General features: G+C 42.7%; 4 protein-coding genes across 4 annotated transcripts; 1 reads left to right on the top strand and 3 right to left on the bottom strand.

The window, feature by feature from the left end:
• Positions 1–3,261: 3,261 nt before the first annotated feature.
• Positions 3,262–6,672, bottom strand: LOC128708364 (synaptogyrin). The gene is made up of 4 exons (XM_053803338.1): positions 6,571–6,672; positions 4,119–4,353; positions 3,358–3,681; positions 3,262–3,287 (listed from the first exon to the last, which is right to left on the bottom strand). The coding sequence occupies exons 1-4, from the start codon at positions 6,670–6,672 to the stop codon at positions 3,262–3,264; spliced, it is 687 nt and encodes a 228-aa protein (XP_053659313.1).
• Positions 6,673–8,389: 1,717 nt separating this feature from the next.
• Positions 8,390–9,096, bottom strand: LOC128708602 (uncharacterized). The gene is made up of 4 exons (XM_053803582.1): positions 9,003–9,096; positions 8,759–8,893; positions 8,538–8,670; positions 8,390–8,456 (listed from the first exon to the last, which is right to left on the bottom strand). Exons 1-4 carry the CDS (start codon positions 9,094–9,096, stop codon positions 8,390–8,392), a joined length of 429 nt encoding a protein of 142 aa, XP_053659557.1.
• A 2,554-nt stretch (positions 9,097–11,650) lies between these two features.
• Positions 11,651–12,301, top strand: LOC128707064 (sentrin-specific protease 8). Its single transcript, XM_053802010.1, has one exon. The coding sequence runs from the start codon at positions 11,651–11,653 to the stop codon at positions 12,299–12,301; it is 651 nt and encodes a 216-aa protein (XP_053657985.1).
• A 698-nt stretch (positions 12,302–12,999) lies between these two features.
• LOC128706741 (fatty-acid amide hydrolase 2) lies at positions 13,000–15,155 on the bottom strand. Its single transcript, XM_053801683.1, has 5 exons — positions 14,841–15,155; positions 14,551–14,770; positions 14,339–14,471; positions 14,015–14,274; positions 13,000–13,787 (listed from the first exon to the last, which is right to left on the bottom strand). The coding sequence occupies exons 1-5, from the start codon at positions 15,153–15,155 to the stop codon at positions 13,000–13,002; spliced, it is 1,716 nt and encodes a 571-aa protein (XP_053657658.1).
• Positions 15,156–15,580: the final 425 nt, after the last annotated feature.

Here is a 15,580-nt window from a genome sequence, read left to right as displayed (position 1 = left end):
GGTTTTATTTGGTATTATTTATTAACGTATGTTCCATACCCACTTCCTTCGTTCCTTCATTTTTACCGATATTGTTATCAACTAAATCACTGCAAAACAACTAAAATAGTTCGATAATTGTAACTCATAAACTGTCGTGGTTTTATTTTTCGTAAACTTTTCAGTTGCCCTAGCCGCTAAAAAAGCGCAAAATAGTTTAATGAACTAATCAAAACAATCGTTTTGTTTTCGGTACTAATCAAAGTAGCATTGACTAGCCCTAGAGAATGTCTACATCAAAGAAATGCTAACAACAATCATACATAAAACATAATGCAAATTATCACAATCCTATGTGGCAAAACGGAAACATTGTTTTACAAGCACAATGCACTATCTTGTAATCGTTTGTTTGTGTTCAACGTTAGTTTTGCTATAGCCCCTTTAGGTTGACCAATTTCCTTCACTTTGTCATATTAGCTTTGTCTTTTCTTCGTCTTCGACTACTTCATCTTTCTTGGTTTTGTCGTCCTTATTGTTTCTATTTACAATAGGTTTCGCACACTTGATAACAACGAAACGAATGCTCACTACAATGCAACCAGCAAGTAAATATATCGATCTTTTTTTCTTAATTTCTGTTTGTTTCTCTTTTTGCTATACTCTCTGTTCAAACGGTAACGTACGTGTATTTGTCAATGTTTCTGCATAGTGTTTGTTTGTATTGTTTTTTTTATGAGAGCGTTTTTATATTACTTTCGACTTTCTTTCACTTCGTTTATGACGCTCTTTTCAGCAGCTTTCAGCTTCGTGAAACTTGCATTTCATATATAAATAGTGCACGATGTATATTTATAACATTGTTTGTTTGTTTTTTTCGTTACTTTGGTTGCGTGTGGTTGCATAATGAACTTATTGCACGTATTGTTTGTGTATCGAACCGATGTTAAATGGTTTTAAATTAGCTCCGATCCTTTTTGCCATATCAAGTCGGGAGAGTATTGGAGGAGTTTGGTTGTTGATGTGATTTTTTGTTTGTTTGCATATTTATATGCTATTTTGGTATGCAAGTCGTTTGTGTTAGTCTATGCACCGTCTCATCTAAGTATGCTTTTATTTATTTCTTATGTATGCTTTCTTGCATTTGTGTTTGTTTGTTCTAATCATATTTTCTTAACGCTCTTTTATATGTCAGCTACAGAACACACAGTTTTGTTTTTACGTTTCCATACTCCACACTCCAACTGTTTTGTTTTCATTTTTTGATCCGATTTGTGTTTTTCGTTTGTATGTTTTTTTGTTATTTTGTTTTTAAATATTATTATTATCAATAATTATATCTTTTAGCAACGAGTGTGTTTTGTTTGTGAGATTGTGGTTTGTTTGTTTTGTTTGTTTTTTATTCTACCATGAGCATTGATATTCGATATCTGCCGTCTCTCCGAATGTGCCTTCAAATGTGTATGTCAGATGTGGGGTTCCAGCTGCTGGAGAGGAAGCGCCTATGATACCAATCGAATTGATACAGCTTGTCTGCTCGCGAATCCTGCCGCTAAAAACAAACATCCTACGGTTTAGCTGCTGTGTAAGAATATTGATGATTGTTGCAGTACAACTATGTGAGTGTTTGTTTTGCATTCGTAATGAAACAGCGTTCATAAGATTTAACCACATGTTCGGTACTTTAAGCATATAAAGTATGATGGTTTTACAGGTTTTTTTTCTGCGAGCTGTTCTGCGAGTAGCCCGCAATTTGCTAACAATTATTTCGACAATTTTCCCCAACTCCATCCATCGTCCGACGGCATTCGCGCACGTGCGAGCTGAACGGCCCGTTCCAAATAGCGCAACAATGTATGAAGCAATCGATTGTACCGGAGTTATTGATGCAGGTGGGCAAGAGATTGAGATTCGATATGGCGGATTCTATTTGCCGATTAGGAGATGTGTTTTGGATGAAGATTCTTTACCATTTTTTTTGCTTTGATTAGTTGCACCGGGACGTCGCCATTGCATGAGAAGTTTTGAAATCTTTATCATAATCTTCAGCAAACCAAAAGCCTAGCACTATTTCCATATCGTCCTACATGTTGGCTGCATGGATGTAAGGACGAGTAACTTTCAACTTACTATAAATTGTTTTAGCGCTTGTCGGTTGATCGTCAATTGTTTAAATAAATAAAAATGTTTTCTTATTCATAATGTTAATAAATATACTTTTCTTACAACTGTTTTATCTAACACAAACTGTATTACGCTAAAGATTATCTAGGTGTTTTGGGGGAAAATAATCGCTAGTGATACTATTCATTAACTTCCCACAGTATTGAAATGCTGATCTGATGTTTTCCTTCCGAATTCTAAAGTTTGGCTTAACTTTACTGGATCGTGGTTTACACTTTGCAATGCCGAATCGTGCGGAATGTGTTTTTGCAAAGAGGCAAAATCTGGTTTGAAAGAGTCAAGATCAACTTATCGGTATGCTGGGCAACATTGACAATACTCCAATCAACCGAATCTCGTACACGTTTTGTCAAAGTTCTGTATGTATGACTTACTGGCGCCATGTTGAAGTACACGTTCCGAATGCTTAAGTCGATATTTTCTGCTCATAACGACATCGTACAACGTCATGAAGTTTGCATACTATTTTTACATTCATACTACAGTTACAAACACGATTTAGCCATTTTTGTTGAGTTCTTATTACACATTACACACCGCTCAAACACGCTTCGGCGTGCCATTCCAATACTCTTTGGTAACATACTTCTTTTTTTTTGTGTTTTAAATATACTTTTCCGTTCCGAACCTTTCATCGAAGGTTATCTATAGTTTCCGAGCATTATCGTACTTTTGTAAACCGATTCCGAGCGCTAATGTTTGCACACAAAAAAAAGGAAAATGGTAAACAGTAAACATGGTTCTATCCTATATTGTATTAGGTTTAGCTTGTTTGGTTCTTAGTTGCGGGTCATTAAGCAGCAACACAAATAAAATTACGTCTCATATCCCAACTGTCAAACGGGCATTGAAAGGAATGGCCCCTCAAAATATGCTTCTAGCGTTCAATCACAAAATGAAATACTTTTGCATCTGTCAGTACCATCATCTTCGCATCTCAACATGTTGGCTTATGCTCATGCCCAAGGAAGAGGTTTTTGTTTTCAACTGCAAACATTCGTAATATGTCCACCACAAAAAAAAACCCGAGCTTTCGTTTCAATTGCTCGCACAAAAGCGTATCCGGATGCAACGCGGATCCATTAATGGTCATCGCATTTAGTACGTAGGCTGCGAATAGTCTGCTGAAAGACAAACAAGGATGAGTCATAGGCCGCGTACCTTATCTGTGCTGTGCGTTTTGTTTCTACCTACCCCGCTGTTGCTGTTGTTGCTGCTGTTGGCCAGAGAACGGTGCCTCCTGGAATTGGTCATTATCGTTCGAGGCCGGGTAGGCCGCGTACTGCTGAGCGGCGCTCGGATCCGATTCGTAGGTCGAGGAGAACGATGGATCTACGCCCGCTTTGAAACGCAGGAACGCAAAGTACGCACACCCGGCCCAGGTGAAGATCGAGAAGAACGAGAACACGATGGAAGCTTGCACGTTGTTCACACCCTCACCGTTCGGTGGATCGTCCGCTTTGCCCCACTGGTTGGTAAGGTAGCAGAAGCCGATGAAGAACAGGAATGACCAGAAGGCTAGAATGGACATAATTGGAACACTAATTAATGTGATATACTAGGTATATATTTTATTAATTTTAGACGCTAAAATGCTTTCATGTTAAATCATTGTTTGTTTTCGTGTTTTCCGTTTACTAGAATTGTGCTTTACGCTTAGATAGTTACAGAATGCTTCTAATTTTTTATTGTTTTTAATACACCTAAAGGTAAGCAAGTCTTGCTCAAATGTTAATTTCTATTAGTTTAGGCAGGGTTAGTAACCGGCATCTTGACTTTTGCTGCATACAAAGCATGATTGCATACCTTTAGGCGTTTGAAATCTCCCAAGATGTATTCTAGCAATTCATTTTTCTGGGAAGCTTATTTTTCCACAACACAACATTCGCACAACATAAATATATGTAACAATTCAAAACTATAAAATTTTGTGGTTCTCCGTCCTCGATACTCACCAGAAAAGCCAAGATCTGCCAGCACGTAGTGCTTTCTCGTCTTGACCGATGACATCTGCTCGAACAGGTACTCGCCCGCGATGAAACCCATCGAGGCGAGAAAAGCGATCACACCGATACCGACCGCATAGTTGCAGGCATTACCATCACGATTAATTATGCAATACTCCTTGCCGTTCGCTTCCTCCCGCCACCCTTCGGACGATACACACCCGAACACGATGATCGCAAATAGCTGAAACATAGCCGGGATGTGCCGGGCAAAATGCAACGAGACAGGTTTTAATGAGTGGTACTGCATAATATGCAGGTGGTGGATATTAAAAAGAAGGAACGAAAAAAAAACAAATCACATGTAAAGTTGCCACCCGCTCTGAAGGAGGCGAGCTTCAGTCAGGTGATACGTGATGCCCACTTAAGCTAAGTAGAGATGAATCCTGATGACATTCTCAATCGATATTTTTCCACTTCCCTAGCCTATTCCTAGCCGTTTGACGAAACTTGACCCTTTTGCGGGGTATGTTTTATGGCTCGTAGCCCCCGGAATGGAAGGATGGAAACCTATCGTGTAAAGTCATTCTTTCGAAATAGGTTTGATGAAAGGTTCGTTTGCAAGGGTTCGTTTGGGATAAGCTCCAAAGCACACGGGCCAGGGTGATTAAAAATTAATTTGTGTTCTCTTCCGCTACGAAATGCAACGAAATTACCGACAGTGGAGTTAATTATTTGAAATTGATTAAGCACACTTAGGTTCACGTCAAATGTCAAATCGTTTATGACAGCTGTCAAACGATGTTGAATGCTGCTCATTACTAGTAACCAAAATAAGTATATAAATTATAGCAAAAATGCATAAAAATATTGGAGTTTTTGAGAAAATTCCACAGATATTTGACTGCTCAGTAGTGCTCGGGATAGCTTTAACAAACTATCACCTGTTCATCCCGACTCCTTTCTGTATTCCAAATGCGTATTCCACCGCTACTGTTCTGTTCGTGACAAGAAGCTGAAGTTAATAATGGACCCGTCACATTTGGCACGATCTTCTCGTACCACCGCGATGGTGTCTCGCGTTGTCTCATCACATCCTTTCACGTTCTCCTTATCCCCATGGGGGAACAGACAACAAAAAAAAACACATTCCAAATCAATAAAACTCCCATCAAATGGCACATTCAGGGGCGCCATAGCGTACCAGCCCCGAAGTCCAAGATGAATGGCACAGCAAACGTACGCCTGGAAGTAACGCTAGCACTCACGCATCCCAAAGCTGCATGGGAAGGTTAAGCTGGTACGCTCTTCAGACCGCAGACGAATCGAATTCTATCCGTACTCCGTACGTATGCGTGTATATGTGTGTGTGTATGTGAATTAATGGAATCTCACCATCAAGTGGGGCAAATGGGAAACCTCGCGTGGTTTTAAGGAGAAGGAAAGCAGGAAGTTCCGAACAAGTTCGGAAAATTCTTCAAGCATTCCAAAAGCTTTCCACGCGAATGGTAAAATTTTTTTTTCTTCATTTGTATGTTTTGTGGGCATGGGGGGGGGGGGGGATGGTGTTCAGTGGTTGATTCCTTAGCTCTTGTTCACACCAGTTGAAAGCTTCCGAGGGAGTACTCGCGTGCCCTCGCCGTTGACACCCGTGCGTCCATATTATTATGTCACAGGGTTCCCACACTATACCCACCGTCAGCAGCGATTCGTCTCACAAGCGGAAGCGCTCGTAGCACCCAGGAGAGTCAAGGCTGGTATTACTGTCCACCCCAGAGGCAGAAATATTTGTATGGAAATGGAGTTTTTTTTTCCTGTATTGACATTGTTATGTAAACGTACGTGCGGGAAGGATGCACGTGAGCGTTTCATTCTCGATTAATGGCAATTAATCACAAAACCTCCCCCGACATTCAAGCGCTGTTCGCTAGAGAGCAAACTATTCGGAGCATGATTGTCTAATGCGACGGTGCCTCTTGTTCGAAGGCCTCGTTTTTGTTTGGATTTTTAACTACTGCAAGCGACAATTAATATTGTACTCCTGCTGAAAGCATCATCAACACATCGCGATAGAAGAACCATTAAAATACTTTCTCTTGTTGCAGTTGGTTGGTGCCAGCAAGGAGCGTACAAATGTACACAAGAAATTCGATTTCGATTCGTTCGACCGCACCGAACCAATGCCTCACTCACGGGAGAGTGCCGCCGTGAGAGTGAATCGAAGCATATGAGTGAGCGTGAACGCAAAGCGCGCGTGAGAACCGTACCATCGATGGAGCAGCGCTAACTCTACCAGGAAAATCGATTTTCGTCCTATTCCGAGGGAAGGTCGCTAATGCATACCAAAAAAAAAACATAAATGAATGATTCCTCTTTCTCATAGACACTCAGCCAACTTCAGGAAGTCGTCACACTTGAAGATTTCTGCAATTAACAATCTCGCTTCGGTATGGATACTAACCCAGCAAACGGCACGCAATATGACCGTCGGACGCTGTACGAATGCAATAGGATCGAATGCACCGCCCGCTTTACCGCCTCCGTATGCTCCACCGATATCCATCTTGGTTTTTCGTGTGTGGCTAACTTGAACGCTAATTTGCACCTCACTCTCGACAAGCAAACAGACCCGCACGCACACTCACACGCCCCAGTTGGTGGCTAGATAATGATACCAAGAACGGTGTACAGTTGTCGTTACGATGTTACAATTCGCCTCGAAAAATTGGAATTGTGACTTTTCCTTCAAGCGACTGTCACACCAACCCGCAAACAATAGCACACTCGCACCGATATTACGCTGGTGTTCATTCACCTACAAGCAAATCGAAACTGGCAAAACCACCCCCTACTAAAGCGAGTGAAAAACGTTAAACCTTCCTTTTGCTCAGAATGTTTCCTATTATCTCTCGCGCGCCCCTTACATACGATACTGGTACGTTCTCAGCCGTGTTGCGTCTCGCTCGGGTGTTTGGTGTTTCATTATTTTCACCCCTAGTGCAATAGCTCTTTCTACTACCGCCCGCTCTTTTTGTACACACACGCTCACACACACACACGCATGCTAGCTCATTCTCACGTGCACCCTTTGGCAAAGTCTCTCCGTGTGTTGTGGGTTATGATAATTTTCCACCCTCGCCCCTCAATGGTGTGCGCACCGTGTGAGATCTTCACTATTTTCACGCTCTCATCAGTGAGCCGTGCTAGCTCACAAAAATTAGTTTGCATTCATCAACTGAAAGAAACATGGGTTTGCGCTATTTATTTTCTGCTTTTCATTTTTAAGTCACATTCGTTACATTTCAGATTAGCTGTAATGAACAACTAATGCGAGTTTGATGATTTAATATAAATTTGATTAAAAATTGTTCAATACTTTACCTTTTATGCGTTTGAAAGCATGAGTATAACACATTAAAATTAAAACAAAACACAACGCATTTTTAAACTTATTAAACAATATTATTGTTGCTCAGAGTTTGGAATTCTGATGTAGAATCAGGACGAGTTTGTGTTGGGATGTTCAGATTTTTTTATAAATATGCAGAACACGATAATCCAAAATAAATTAGTTATTAAATTTAATTATATACATTTTCCTCAGGTTGATATTAATTCCTCTTGAAACGCCAATCACGGAAGTATTCAACTCCAATGGTTAAAGTAGAATTCCTCAAGAACGAACATCTAACTAAAACATTGCATAACTTTAGGCGCATTCGTCAAGTACTCAACGCGGCGGCCATCTTACTAAGCGGAGCTTTGGTAGACAAATTGTTTGTTTAGCTTTATTATTAAAAGAGGAAAATAGTTGTTTACTTATCTATATATTAGAAATATAAAATTGTATTATTAACCCATCAACACAGCAGCATTCAATTCCATGAACAACCCTCCTTGTGCGATGTGTTCCGTTCCGATTCTACATCTCGTGTAGCCAATCCGCAACATGTTATCAGCTAAGCTGACATTTCAAATGCAAGTCCTTGAACGCTAAGGTCACAAGTTCAGTTGTTTGCCATTTTTGTTCTGTAAATTTTTGGGGCTCAAGCTCGTAATCAGTCTCTTTTGGAAACATTTCGATTGATGATGTCGAGTTGATACCGCGTTTGGGAAGGTTCTAGTCACAACCGAATTTGATTTTTAATAAGTACCACAAACAAAGCGTTTTAGAGTTATAGAATATACCGTTTATTATTCCAATAAATCACAATCAGGATTCTACGCACTACATTTTTTATCTAGAAACGGTAGATCTCGCCTAGACATTATGTTCCAATCTAATTCTGGTCGGCTGGATTGGTTACCGGTGATTCTTTCTCCAGTGGAGAGCATGCAACAGCAAATCTGTCAGGATAGAAGCATATGAGAGGTTAATAGAATAACCGTTTCCAGTGGGTAAGTAGAATTGAGTCTAAGAATACTTACGGCTGTTGCATGCCAAAGAAACCACCGTAAGATCCATTGTTTTTCTTGAAGTTATGCGGCGAGTAGCGATTGTACAAGCCCCAGATGCTGTTCATCAGCTTCCCATTGTACTTGACCGGTGTCAGGTCGAGAGCTGTGGAAGAGAATCGACAAGACAATATAGCTTCTAATATTCTTGTACTCGTTCACATTAGAACGACTCTGCCAAAAGGGACGCTTACTATTCTTGTTTAAATATCTCGGGCCTTGCTTCTCACCCGTCATACGAGCAACGGTGAGATCCTTGTCGTTCTGCGCCTGCCGGATCTTGTGCACTGCGAATGCTGACTGTGGAAGACAGGCCATTTTGCAGCAATCTAAAAATAGTAGACAAGCATAATAAAATGACCGTAAAGTCAGGCTTCCTGATAGCACAATCAAATCTTCCATGCCCCTGGGAACGGTCAGCATGTGGCGATATCGTACCTTCGCAAAGGTCAAACAATGTGGATGCCAAACAGAACGAACTGACTAGGTGGAAATAATTCACACTGCTACTGCTCTGAGGCTCTTTCACCATTCAGTTCTTGGGTACACAGGTACAAACGGATGGATCGTAGGACGTATCGGTTACACACTCGCTATCACTAGTAGTGTAAGAATCACAAAAAATCAGCAGTTGCTTAGGGTGTCCGAAATATGCGGAAACAGTCACCGAACCACCACGTGGTTCCAGAGTGGGACTTATTCGTTCGCTTAAATCACAGATGATGTGAGTAGTCCTGCAGGTCTTTCGGGTCAATAGGAAGTCACATGAAATCTACAAATGTTCCCAACACATTGACATCCAATGTCTTTGCGCATTAGTACACGAGACTTCTTTACAACACACTGGCACAAACACACACACACACAGACTACTGGCGTTGCGTACGAGCAGGCCCTGAGGAAGTGTGGCTTTGGTTGTAGCGATCGATGAACAAACAACGACTGGAAAGTTTCACTTGGTCCGGGTCAGCTTTTATGAACGAGGCACGGTACCGTGCCAGAGCGACCGTTCACACCAACACGCGCAACAGTGGCGTACCTTATCACCGCGCTGGGTCCCGAGTTCCGTAGTCAGACGGAGGTTATCATCACAGAAGCGCTCCCATGCCGACGGATCGAAGACGGGCTGTGCAGTCGATCGATTGCTCAGCCGCCGATCATAATACACTACTCCTACGGCCTTATCAGTCACCACAGCGTGTGTTTGTGAGATGTTTGATCTTCGTCCGTGTCTGGAGCTATTAGACGTAACATCTTCGAGAACACAGCTAAAAGAAGAAAACTGGTTTTGTTGATTCCATAGTACAATGCAACAGAGCCAAAGGGTCGTGTTGAATGTGATTGCTCGCACGTCCGCTGTACGTCTGATGCTCTTAATGTGGTTCTGGAGTAAATTGGATGTTTCCATAGTATAAACAGAGGCATTCTGGCAATGTTATTTTACGCTTAAAACGTTTCATGGTTCCAATTCTTCAATTATATAGAGTATAACTATCTGTCATCTACTTAACATCGCCCAAGGACTAATAGCCGTTGTTTACGATCGAACTATCCCATCTTATCATTGATTGTACCAAAGTATACTTTGAAGCTTCAAGACCGTAAACTACATCAATCCAAAGTTGGACGCCTGCTTCCAGTGTCTGTTCATCGCGCAATTCATAGTTCGCAGCGCCCTTCGAGTGTAACGATGATAACCTCGGCATTTTGCAAACAAGAAACAAAAAAATGCCGTACCAAGTGTGCTTGTTCGATTTCCCGCTTGTTCACCAGTTATAACCGGACCATTTTTGACTTCAAAAACAAATACTCACCAAACAGGAAAATTAAAAACACGGAATAATTGCTCCATACTCACAAGAACGGACCATCGTGCGGGGTGAGATTGAGATCATGCGTGTGTTCATGGAGGCTGATAATAGCTGATATGTCGTGCTGATTTGCTTTATGCACATAATCAAACCCGTAGCATTCGCTTCCCATCTGGACAAGCTACGGTTTACGGTTTACTGATGACAGTGATGACCTCTTTCCCCATTAAAAAACGCGTTACGCAACTACTGTTCAACTTACAATAAACATTCCGCTCCTGTAAATGATGTCTAATAAAGTTTGCCAAGCTATTAACGATGTCACAATCTATTCTCTTGCATTTCGACAAACATTTCTGGAGGGAAGTTTAATGTGGAACTCAGGAAAATTTCACTTAGTTATTAATTCATGATAAACGCCTGAATGTTTACATGTACTAAGTGGAACGCCTTTATTTATATGGAACCTGTCTGTATATTGGTTATAGAGTAATCGGAACATACTTCAAATATATCAAGAAATTCTTGATATGCTCTCGTTTGCAAAGTTGTTATTCACGATGTTGTAATTATTTGTTTAAATTTTATAGAACCACTTTTCAAAGCTATAAAAGAAAGTCAGAAAAACACGATTTAAATTTTAAAAACACGATTAAATATTTTAGTTGAAAGTGAATTTTTTGTCTACGTTACCGTTACACATAAAGCAATAGTACATTTAAATTCTTCGTTAAATACTTCACTTACAAAATCTTCGTTGAAAAATAAATCATCAACACTGTCATGCGGGTTGCTCCACGGAGCAACACACTGTGCAAAACATCAGATCCATTGATTTGAAGGAATATTCGCGCATCTTTGGTCTTGATTGCGGTATTTTATGTACGAATGTGGTGCAATAGTGAGTGAATTGTGTGATACGTGTAGCGAGTGAAGTTATCCGTGTGGAAAAGTGCCGTTTGCAGTCACGATTGCTTGTTTATTCATCACAAAAGGTACGATTTGAGTTTTTTTTTACTTAAAGGTTTTTTTCACGCATGCTTCAAACCAACTGTCAAAGGCATCTTGGCGATTGTTATGACATCGTCGCGATGGGGGTGGTTGTTTGTTTTGATACCTGGAACACCGCCAAGTGTCAAGGAGTGAAGAAAATTTTTGGACCAACATCGCCAATTAAAGCTTAACCAAAAGCCTTCGTCGGGACCTGTTTCGAGAACCGTAGATATATAGGTGTAGCGCTATCAAGTTATTTACCTGCTCTCACCCTGTACAAAGATGTCGTCGCACCGGAACGATGAAGTGGCGCTCAGCTATCACGAATCGTGTCTCCGCCTGTCGGATGTGGACCTGCTGAAGGGTCCGTACTGGCTGAACGATCAGATCATTTCGTTCTACTTCGAGTATCTCGAGAAGCAGGTGTTTGAAAACGAGAACGATCTGCTGTTCGTCAGCCCGGAAGTTACCCAGTGCATCCGGATGGTGGCACAGGACGATGTTGGCATATTTCTGGAACCGCTGCGCGCCCAACACAGAGCGTTTGTGTTTTTCGCACTAAACGACAACCAGCTGGCGGATCGGGCCGGTGGATCACACTGGAGTCTGCTGGTGTTTTCTCGCGGCGAGAAAGCATTCTACCATTTCGATTCATCCCGCAACGCGAACGCCGAATATGCTCGCCATCTGGTGACGGTGCTGAAGCGGGCCCTGTACTGTCCGGATGCGCAACTACGCACCGGGGACTGTCTACAGCAGAGCAACGGATACGACTGTGGTGTGCATGTGCTGTGTACGGTGGATGCTGTGGCTCAGCAGATACGCAAAAGTGGCAAAATCGAGGGTGTTCGTAGTGCACGGTACGATGTGATACGATCCAAGCGCGAGGAACTGTTGGGAATAATACTAACCTTAGGTGGCAGGATTAAGTAGCAAAGTGATTGGAGGCTTATCTCATAGAAATGGCTCTCATGCTAATATATCGCTGTTGATTGCAGTAACACGATTAAAGGAAATCTTCCATGTGAGGAAACATAGGTGTTTTAACCGTTTATAGCCTCTTGACCGGAGGAAAAATAGTTTTTTTATTGCACCTTTTTTTGAGACATCTACGTAAGATCTTGTTTTGCGCACCCCCTGATGTGACTAATGTAACGAGAAATGATTTATTTATGGGAACCTCCAATAGTTTGTGTGTTAAAATGGTGTCTAGAGATATTTAATTTATTTATTTAAACCATTCGTTTCTTGCTAGAGCACAAATAGTTTTCTAATATAAATAAATTTGAAAATGCTAGTTCGTGTGCTTTTGTAAATTCCTAAAATCACATGCATTAGTTTGTGTGATGGGGACACAAAGGACAAATGTTTCAATATTTCCGTTGTAGAATTTATTTGCAATCTTTCAGTATATAAAACATCTTTCAGTAGAATTCAATCGAAAAACGTTAACACGCCCAAAATACATCTATATCTCCTTGTTCGTTTTAATTGGAACAACCAACGTGTTTGTTCGCGCCCTTACCAAAACACTGTGTATACCCGGCATGCCGTGTTTCGCTCGCCCGTGCCGTGTTTATTGCGTTAAAAAAAAACCAGTCTGCTGATTTGCCCCTCCCGAGTCAAGTTGTCTAGGCTTTCACCTCCGGTGCAACCCATCCACCAAAGGCACGTTCCAGTTCGCAGGCCACCGCAAGGCACAGACGGTCCTGATTGACGCCGGCCACTACCTGCAACCCAACCGGTAGACCTTCGCGGCCCAAACCCAACGGTACGGCCGTTGCCGGCAGTCCCAGCACGTTGATGATGGCGGTGTAGCTAAAGTTGAGCGCCCGTATCAGTGGCTCATTGTGGTACGGTGCCACTGTCGGATGCGTTGGGTAGATAAAGACACCGTTATCACCGAGCATATCGCGGAACTCGTTCACCAGCTCTTGCTTCTGCTGCACGTAATGGTGGTACTCTTCCGAACCATACTTTACACCGCTCCGTTCCGAGAGCGCGGTCAGTATGCCGATCAGCGTGTGGTTCGACATGCGCAACGGCCACTTGGCCAGCTCTAGCCAGGGATTAATCGTACCCTCCAGATTGGCGAGCTGCGAATCAAATCCAACCTTGGACGGAGTTTTCATGTTGGCCAGCCACATCGGTGCGGACTTGCGCAGCTTGTCCAGATACACCTTCTTCACTTCCGCCTTGACCGTGGCACGGAAATGTGCCATCACCTTCTCCATTGCATCGCGTATGTCCAGATCGACGGGCGACACCAGATGTGCGCCGCCATCGTTAATTTGATAGAAGAATTTCACCTGCTTCAGATCAACCGGTTCATCTAGCCGAAGTTTGGCCACATTCTCGTCGGAAATGATTCGCAACATCGGTTTCAGGTCGGTGGCATAGCGACACATGGGTCCGATACCTGTAGAGAGGACAACAAACAAGCCGTGCTTAACATTGCAACGTCATTGCAGCGAGGTGATTTTGCCGCTTTGTTTGCTTATCTGCGTAAATCACCCATTAGTCGCTTACTTCAAGTGCCGAATGTAGACGCTAACATGCACTTCAAGCAGCCAGTAAACGACCTTTGGGCTTTACCCAATTAGCAGTTCAAACGCCGTACTGGTGCGTGGCTTAATCTTATCATACCTAGGAATGAGTTTTGTTCGTCCGACAACGCCACCGGGTACTGGCCCTCGTTAGACACAACGAACTTCGATGGTTTATGCCCGAAGATACCGTTGAAGAAGGCCGGCATCCGGATCGATCCACCGATGTCCGAACCCAACCCAAATGGGGAACCAGCCGCAGCCTGAATGCATCCTTCGCCACCGCTCGATCCACCGACGATACGATTGGCATCGTACGGGTTTCTCGAACGGCCATGAATGGTGTTCACACTTTCCCACCTGCAAGAATGATGTGTTAATGAACAAACTCGAAACAAAACGTGTTGTTGGACACAACACTCACCACATGCAGCACTCGGAAACGTTCGTCAGGGCAAAGGGTATGGCACCGGCGCGTCGCATCAGTTCCATCGCGCGTGCATCCTTGTCGCCGCGTATGTTCCGCCGGTTCCATATGCCGGACGTGTGCAGCAGACCTGTACGGGCAAAATTAAAGCAAACACACAAAAGGTTCATTAGCCGCTGACCTAAATATGCGTGCGTTAAACCACTCACCCTGCACCCGTATGCAGTCCTTCGTCGATATCGGCACACCGAGGAATGGTTTTTCGCGCTCAAGCTGCTCGACGGTCATCGTACCGGAGGCGATCAGCTTGTCCGCCCGTTCCGCCTCTTTCAGCGCTTCCTCGAACCGCTCGTCAACCACACAGTTCAGCAGTGGGTTCACTTCCTTGCATCGGTCAATGAAGGCTTGCGTTACCTCCGCGCTCGTGAGCTACAGGACAAACGAAACAGGCAGACGTTTAGGTTAGCGAGTAACTTCCCACTTCTGCTCCACCAATTACCTTGCGTGTGCGAATCTTCGTCGCGAGCGAGGTGGCCGATTCCATCAGTATGAGGTTAGTTATCGGTGGCATCCGTTTACCGTGCTCGCCATAGATCGTACGCGAAAGCCACCGTACGAGCAGGGTGAGAAACTTGTGCACAACATTGATGACGGATTTGACCAGTGAGCGGGCCTTACGCCGCTCCTGCAGGTTCTGTTTCGTCTGTGCATCCATCCTTCGGGAGTGACTCCGTGTTGCGTCCGCTCCGCATACGCCTAACGTGCGAAGAAAATGTTTTGCCTTGTGCTTTAGCTTTTCGGCCTCCACTCTCATATGTAGACGGATGGCACGTTCTTACACACGAATGTTTCTGTGGGAAAACGATACAAGTTAGATGAGAAAATTAACTGCAACTTCCATGCTGATTAAATGGTATATATATATATGATGAGTTTGAATAAGTTCGTTGCGCTACTAGGGTTAGTAATACTTTTTTTTGTGCAATACTGTGAAATCACTTTCTTTTTTAAAATACTATCTATCATTTCATAAAAACGATTTCTTTAGAAGTTAATAATTTAATGAATAACTTCGTTCATTAATTATTATTAACTCTTCAACAACTGATAACAAGAATGGAATAAATTCACTAATAGTCAGCCTGTACGACAGGATAGTCTCGAAATAGTCAGAAAAGCAGCAAAATGAAATGATTATAGGCGGATCAATTTTCAAAACAATTAATACTCAACTAAACC

Source organism: Anopheles marshallii, chromosome 2 (genome assembly GCF_943734725.1).
Source record: "Anopheles marshallii chromosome 2, idAnoMarsDA_429_01, whole genome shotgun sequence".
NCBI classification, from domain to species: domain Eukaryota; kingdom Metazoa; phylum Arthropoda; class Insecta; order Diptera; family Culicidae; genus Anopheles; species Anopheles marshallii.
This window is presented reverse-complemented; position numbering and strand designations above follow the sequence as displayed.

Excerpts from the sequence above, each read along its gene's own strand:
- LOC128706741 (XM_053801683.1), bottom strand. The coding sequence starts at position 15,155 with ATGAGAGTGGAGGCCGAAAAGCTAAAGCACAAGGCAAAACATTTTCTT. Across the intron at positions 14,771-14,840 it reads CGAAGATTCGCACACGCAAG|CTCACGAGCGCGGAGGTAAC; the intron begins GTAATTGGTGGA and ends TTTGTCCTGTAG. Across the intron at positions 13,788-14,014 it reads CGAACAAAACTCATTCCTAG|GTATCGGACCCATGTGTCGC; the intron begins GTATGATAAGAT and ends TCCTCTCTACAG.
- LOC128708602 (XM_053803582.1), bottom strand. The coding sequence starts at position 9,096 with ATGGTGAAAGAGCCTCAGAGCAGTAGCAGTGTGAATTATTTCCACCTA. Across the intron at positions 8,894-9,002 it reads ATTGTTTGACCTTTGCGAAG|ATTGCTGCAAAATGGCCTGT; the intron begins GTACGATATCGC and ends TACTATTTTTAG. Across the intron at positions 8,671-8,758 it reads GAGATATTTAAACAAGAATA|CTCTCGACCTGACACCGGTC; the intron begins GTAAGCGTCCCT and ends TCTCTTCCACAG.
- LOC128708364 (XM_053803338.1), bottom strand. The coding sequence starts at position 6,672 with ATGGATATCGGTGGAGCATACGGAGGCGGTAAAGCGGGCGGTGCATTC. Across the intron at positions 4,354-6,570 it reads TATTGCGTGCCGTTTGCTGG|CTATTTGCGATCATCGTGTT; the intron begins GTTAGTATCCAT and ends GCTATGTTTCAG. Across the intron at positions 3,682-4,118 it reads GGCAGATCTTGGCTTTTCTG|CCTTCTGGTCATTCCTGTTC; the intron begins GTGAGTATCGAG and ends TGTCCATTCTAG.
- LOC128707064 (XM_053802010.1), top strand. The coding sequence starts at position 11,651 with ATGTCGTCGCACCGGAACGATGAAGTGGCGCTCAGCTATCACGAATCG.